Genomic DNA, 7,504 nt, shown 5'->3' on the forward strand with positions numbered 1-7,504 from the left:
GGCGGAGGCGCTCAACAAGGCCAAGGGCAAGGAGCGCGCCCGCGCCGAGCTCGAGCAGCACATCTCCGACAAGGAGCAGCGCTACGCCCGCTACCTGGCCATGCTGCAGGAGCTGCGGGGCCAGCAGCAGGAGGAGGAGGCCTGGTACCGGCAGCAGGTCGACGCCCTCCGGCTGACCTGCGAGGCCAAGCTGGCCGAGGTCGGCGCCCAGTGGAAGGCCTGCCAGGCGGCCAAGAAGGAGGTGGCCGTCTACACCATGGGGCGGCGGCTGGGGGGCAGGCAGGCGGCCGTCCAGCAGGTGGACCAGATCCAGGGCAGGGAGGAGAGCAAGGAAAGGGAGATGACGGAGGTGAGCCCTGCGGGTGGTGGGAGAAGAACGGCACGGAAGATCAGCAGAGAGGTGCTCCCTCTAAGCTGTGGGGTCTCATGAGCAGGAATTCTACTCTGTGAGCGACTGGCATGGAAGTTGTGGGCAGGTGATTTGGCCACTGCACAAACTAGTTTGCTCGGTAGCCCTCCATCCTGAGCGGAGACAAAAATGTGTGAGCCGGAGGCTAAAAAACGGTGAGCTAGCTCACACCAACTCAGCTTAGAGGGAACACTGGGTTATTAATTCCTCCAACTCTTCTTGGAGGGTTTAGTGCCTCGTCATCTTTGCCCATTTACTTTTGTGGGTGTCTCTTTCTGCTTCTGAACAACCATTTGCTCTCTAAATGGATGGGCAAAAAAACCTTTTCACAGCCTGACCTCAAGACACTGTAATGTAATCAAGTGATTTGGGGGAATCTCTAATTCCAGCTCCTGCCAACCTAGCAGTTCGAAAGCAAGAAATTGCAAGTAGATAAATAGGTACCACTTCGGTGGGAAGGTAACAGCATTCCGTGCACCTTGGTGTTTAGTCATGCCGGCCACATTGGACTCGACTGGCTTTTGAGCAAGGGAACCTTTACCTTTAGTGATCCATTTCCATGCTGCCACACTCCCCAAAATCCAGTCATCAAACCTCAGCTGTCAACATTTATAAGACGAACACATTTTTATTCCAGTATAAGCTTTTGTAGACTAAAACCCATGGCAACTGATGTACATGGGCTCTACTCCAGAAAAGTGTATGCTGTAAAAAAACCCCAACTTGCTAGGTGTCCCAAGGCCTGTGTTTGTTTATGCTGCAGCAAGCCAATACAACCACTCTGGATTTATTTAGCATGGGAAATGTGTGGCTTATGAAATCATCAGCATAACATAGACAGCGGAAAAGGCTGCTCAGCAATTCTTAATTGGCCTCAGTCCTAAAACTTAGTCCTTGTATGATAATGGATTAGAAATTCAGGTGGGTCGCCATGTTGGTCTGAAGAAACAGAACAAAGTTTGATTCCAGTGGTGCCTTGTAAGACCAACTAAATTTAATTCTGGGTATGAGCATTTGTATGCAAGTAAAAGTTATACCCAGAATTAAACTCTGCGGGTCTTAAAGGTGCCACTTGTTCTAATGATTTACAAAGAGGGCAGAATAATCATAAATTTACCAGATTTCACCTTCCATCTTTTTTGTCATATTCTTTGAGGCATGTTATTTACTTCAGCAACGCCAAACGGTGGTCTCTGAACTGTGTGCATGGGGGAAAAGGTAGGTTCCACATCAGACTGATAGGATGCAACACAGATATTATCACCACCATGCCTGGCTGTTGCCTATTCTTTTTATGGCCTTGCTGATGACAGTTGGTAACCAGATTTCTCAAGGTGTACACCCAGATACAATGTAAGGATGCCTGTCTGCTGCCTCTTCTCAGGCCTTATGTAGTTTGGTGTAGTGGTTAAGTGCGCGGACTCTAATCTGGGAGAACCGGGTTTGATTCCCCACTCCTCCACTTGCACCTGTCTGGATGGCCTTGGGCAAGCCGTAGCTCTGATAAGGGCTGTTCTTGAAAAAAGAGCAGTTTCTGTCAAGAGCTCTCTCAGCCCCACCCACCTCACCGGGTGTCTGTTGTGGGGAGGGGAAGGGAAAGGAGTTTGTAAGCCGCTCTGAGACTCCTTTGGGTAGTGATAGGTGGGGTATGAATCCAATCTCTTCTTCTACCTCCCAGGGTGTCTGCTGTGGGGAGGGGAAGGGAAAGGAGTTTGTAAGCCACTCTGAGACTCCCTTGGGTAGTGAAGGGCAGGGTATAAATCCAATCTCTCCTTCTTAATGTATAGCTTGAGTAAAACCAGAGCAAATGATTTGCTAGTGTGGTTCATCCGTTTTTAATGATTCTAGGTCCGTCTGGAAAATATAAAGTTGAAACACAGGATCTTTAAGCTTGAAGCGAGCTTAAAAGCCCAAGAGGAGTTGGCAGAGGGTCTGCATTTAATAGATTTTGAGCAGCTGAAGATAGAGAACCAGACCTACAATGAGAAGATTGAAGAACGCAATGAGGAACTTTTGAAGCTCCGGCGAAAGATCACCAACACGGTGCAAGTCCTGACTCAAGTAAAGGAAAAACTGCAGTTTGTGGAAGCTGAGAATCAAGGCCAGAAGGCTCAGCTGATGGCGGTAGAAGCTCTAGTAGCCCAAAAGAGAGAGATCCTAACCAAGACAAAACAGGCACGGGATCGGTTGCGAATACATAATGAAAAGCTTCAGCAGAAATGTGGCCTGCTTGGAGATAAAGTATTGTTGAGGGACTTTGAGGAGAAAGTGAATGCTGCAGAGATGCTTAAGGAGAGGCTGGAAGCGCTGAAACTTCAGCATGCTGGACTTGCCCTTACTTGTGATGGAGTTAAGAAGAAAATCAGAGGAATAAAATCTTTTCTACCAATCTGAACAACGTTAAGTTCAATGTCCAAGTTAAGTTTTTGTGTGAACAAAGGATATTATATATATTTATAGTGTTTTTGTTCTGCTCTTCTGAGAAAACCTGTTTCGCCACGTGGCTCACATCAGGCATTCAGTACACAGTGCTGGTGGCAGGCACATATGTGAAAAGGCAACACTGGCTCTTGAACAAAGACAGACTAGCAGAAGGAAAAGTTAGCAGTGGGAAATCATTCTGACAAGGTCAGAGGTGAATTAAGAAACATTTACATCCAGTTGGGAAGAACGCTAGCTGATCTTTCCTTGCTGCTACTCTTATTGGGATGGAAATGGTGGAATTAAGCAGCCCTTTTATGGGGGCAAGGCCGTAGTGCTCTTCCTTTTGCCTCTGTAGCCAGAGAGCATTAAAATGCACATAACTGTTATTTATTACTAGATTTGTACAAGCAGGGGACCCACAAGGACTTGCTGGGGGCATCTCATCTTTCTATTCCCCCACTATTTCTTTTCCCTGGCAACCCCCAAAGCCTCCCCTTTCCCAACTTCCTATTGCCCCTCACACCCACCAGCCAACCAATGATTATCTGACCCTGTCTTCAGCTTTTCCTCCTTCCTGGCACAGCCAGGAAAACTCTGGCTGAATTGCACGGTGCCGGCCACTGAGCTCAATTGCGCTCAATAGTTTCATTCATTTTAACGGGGACTGTGTGAAAGGAGCTCTGAAAACAGTAAGCCTTGATTCGTTGTATTCCTATAACTTTAATAATCAATTATATCGTAAGTGCTCCACCTCTTTTCTGTGTGATTAGCTCAGTCACCTGAGAGTATAGCCCCACACTGATTATAGATTCTTAATCATGTTTTAGCCTACATTAACAGCATTCACACATGACGGCTACTGTGAGACGTTCAGAGATCCTTTTTATCTTCATATGGAAAACGGATACAGATATGAAGCGATCAGAGAGCAAATAGGATGACGTTTACTGTAATTGTAGCATGTTAAACAAGCCCCAGTTAAAGGAAGAGGAGGCTATTGTAATATTCCTGTTTTGCATCCCAAATTGTGAGATATGGCTGACATACAATTTAAAACTTCAGTAAAATCCAACAAATGTAAACAAGTTTAAAGCCCGCTCCACTGCTCCATTTTGCTGATTGCTCAATACTGACTTGTTGATGGTATTTTAAAAAGTACACTATTATTGTTTTTAATTCTGTGGCAGCTGCCTTTGAGTCTCTTAGACTGAAAGCATGAAGCATATATGTTTTAACTTTCCATTGACACCCAACCCCCCACTTTCCCACCAGTATTGTAAAAACAGGCAATGAGGTAGGTTGGAGAGAAACACACATGCAATCGATTGGAAAAGAACAGAAAAAATGTTTTTTCCCCCAAACACTGTCAAGAGAACTCTGGTGCAGGGAAATATTTTGACTATTAGGGTTGACTTTTGAGCTAAATGCAACTCAGCCTGGCAAAACAGGAGACCTGGCTGTATTCTTTTCTCCTGGAAAAGCAGCATGTCTGTGCCTAAGTGCTTTGAAATGGTCAAGGAGGAAAGCAGCAACGGCTGAGGGCCAAATGAACAGCAATTTTTCCATCATGGCAAAACTGCCCAAGACAGTCCTGACTCCTGACTTGAGAAGCAGAGGGCTGATGGCTTTCCAACTTGTGAACAACTCAAATGAGCCCAGTCTGAGTCTACAAAGGAACAGCTTAATCGTACGTCTGCCTTCAGGAAACTCACAGTGAGGAGGGAGTGAAGGCCAGTTAGACTGAGGAATGCCACAGCCAATGAATGGGAGAAAATGAAAGGAAATTACTGGCAAGGATTCCGCTCTCCATTGAAGCAAGTGCAGCCACTGATAGATGGGGTAGCCGTATTAGCTGTGCACAGCATGGCCAGAAAATCAACTAGGGCCCCTGACACACGGGAGGGGGGGGGGGAACACGGGCAAAGTGCAGCTTTTTAAAGCCGCACCAAAAAAGACACGCAGTGGCGGGATCACATAGATCCCCTGAGCCGCCGCACACTTCCTCCCCAGCATGATCATATGCCAGGGGGGAAGCCACTGACAGGGAAGCGAGGCAGCCGAACTGCGCATGTGTGAGCATGCACAGTTCGGCCGGGAGCCGGGATTGCTACGAACGAAGAGTGCGCCGGCGATCCCACGGCCACGCTTGATGCGGCATCCCAGGTAGTTCTCCTCTGGGGGTGGTTCTTTTTTACAGCGCGTTATTGGCCTGAAGGGACAGATCGGGGACGGGTGCGAGCCGATTCCCAGATGTTGCGGTGTGCTCGCGTCCGTTTGCTGCGCCCCTGATCCGTCCCTCTCCCGGGCCAAAATCTCCCGGGCCTTGGACCTAAATAATGTGATGGTTAGGGCACGAGAAGGACTGCCTCTTCCCGTAATTCCAGCCTACCAGTTAAGATCCCCACCCACGAGATCCTTGTTCTCTATGCTGGCAGTTCCCTCGAGGCTCACCCACTTGGCTGCCCTTCAGATGCCAGGCCAATACATTTCTCTTTAGCCATAAACTGTCTCTGTAATCCTCTTCTAGCCAGAGGGTTGTCTTACATAAATAATTTTAGGTTGCTTAGTATTTTTATGGTTTGTTTTAAATTTAATTTTTTTAAATTATGGGGTTTTAAAATTTTATTGACTTCGTTTTTACTTAATGAGCCACCTCAAGGAAATCCCTAAAAAGTGGCATATATATATTCTACATAGGGGGTGCGTGTTCAGCATAAACCGAACCCCCCAAAAAACCCACCCCTGAAAAATATCAGTATTTTGGGGGGTATTATTTAAGCCAAATACAGATCAGAGATTTGTATTCAGATACCAGTATAGCCGAGTCTGAAAAAAGCTGATTTTTTTTTTAAAAAGCTTTTACTCAGGTGTATTCAGCTATACTGTGAGCCAGCCCCCAGTGAGGCGGGGTGGAGCTCTCAGCTCCTGCTGCCCCGGTCACCTGCTGGGCTGGCAAGTTCACCCAGAAGGTGTTAAAAGGGATTGCAAGCCCTTTAAACACCTTCAGAGTTCTCCAAGCCATGGAGTTGCATGGCTTGCAGAAGGCATTTAAAGGGACCGCAATCCCATTAAATACCTTTTTTTCCTCCATTGGTTTCAATGGAGGATGGGGGCACCTTCTTTGGGGTCATAGAATTGGACCTCATGGTCCAATCTTTTTGAGACTTTGGGTTTGTTTGTTTTTAAGGAGAGGCACCAGCAGGTAGGCTACAAATTTTGTACCTCTATATCAAAAAACAGCCCCCCCCAAAAAACAAAATTGATTCTTCGTTATAGCCTATGAGGATCCTTGACTATAATGGTCCCATTAGGGTATAATGGAGCCGGAAGAATTCGTATTTCCTGAATCCAAATACTATAGTGGTACTGGGATTCAGGAATATTGGGGAAATACTGATATTCCTCAGGTTCAATATACCCGAACCTGAAAAATACAAAGGGTTTTTTTTGCACACCCCTAATTCTAAATAAATGAATACGGTAATTTGTTGCTCAAGTGGGCAACAGATTTTTCTTTAATCAGCTGTTACTGATACTGCAGCTTATTGAGGCCTGTACAGCATAAAACCTGTGGGCCAACTGTAACCCATTTTCCATTTGTTTGCAGAAACATCAAGCAGAGAATGCTTGCATCACCGTTTCTTCATTACTACTTCTCTTCTAGATTTACAAGCCAGTGCTGAAGTAAGGGTCAGTACTCCCAGGCTGTTATAGCTAACCAGGCTGCATATATGTCGCTGATTGAGTGGAAGCCCGTATGAGCTGCTGTCAAAGACCTCTGGTGGTACAGGTGGGGAGGCCAGTGAGAGGTGGTTACAAACCCTCAAGGTACAGAGAGAAGGCGGGTAGAGCGTCCTGTGAGATACAAAGAATGAAAAGATTTTTTTAACATACAATGGGTTTAAGAGAAGACACTGAGTTCTAGTGAGTTGAAATAGCTCCTTAAAAAGTGTTCCTGCTGTAACGGTACAGTTCATTTACGTTAAGAAAAACTGTGGTTGAAGCTGTGCACCCCAAGGCTTAGACAGTTCATCTGATTTAAAAGGCTCCAAAAATGGTGGTAAGGAAGCTGATAGACCCAAGGTTGCTAAAATGTGAAATGACAGGAACAGAAGTCTTCACACTGCAATTTCAAAAGGAAAATGTAAGAACATAAGAAAAGCCAATGTTGGATCAGGCCAAAGGCCCATCCAGTCCAACACTCTGTGTCACACAGTGACCAAAAATACCAGGTGCCCTCAGGAGGTCCAGCAGTGGGGCCAGGACACTAGAAGCCCTCACACTGTTGCCCCCCCCCCAGCACAAAGAATACAGTGCATCACTTGCCCTATCTATACCTTGTGGCTAATAGCCACTGATGGACCTTTGCTCCATATGTTTATCCAGTTTCCTCTTGAAGCTGTCCATACTTGTAGCCACCGCCACCACTTCCTGTGGCAGTGAATTCCACATGTTAATCACTCTTTGGGTGAAGAAGTACTTCCTTTTATCTATTCTAACCTAACCGCTCAGCAATTTCATGGAGTGCCCATGAGTTCTTGTATTGTGAGAAAGGGAGAAAACTACTTCTTTCTCAACCTGCTCTATCCCACGCATAATCTTATAAACCTCGATCATGTCACCCCTCAGCTGTCGTTTCTCCAAGCTAAAGAGACCCAAGCGTTTTAACCT

At 46.2% G+C, this 7,504-nt stretch overlaps 1 protein-coding gene across 1 annotated transcript; it reads left to right on the forward strand.

Moving 5' to 3' along the window:
• Position 1: 1 nt before the first annotated feature.
• Positions 2-2,803, forward strand: CCDC96 (coiled-coil domain containing 96; the record flags this gene model as incomplete). Its single annotated transcript, XM_015418900.1, has 2 exons — positions 2-349; positions 2,258-2,803. Coding segments are annotated over 2 exons (894 nt in total), but the record flags the coding sequence as incomplete, so codon positions are not given.
• Positions 2,804-7,504: the final 4,701 nt, after the last annotated feature.

The sequence above is a fragment of the Gekko japonicus genome, unplaced genomic scaffold, assembly GCF_001447785.1.
Source record: "Gekko japonicus isolate JY-2015 unplaced genomic scaffold, Gekko_japonicus_V1.1 scaffold2139, whole genome shotgun sequence".
NCBI lineage: Eukaryota > Metazoa > Chordata > Lepidosauria > Squamata > Gekkonidae > Gekko > Gekko japonicus.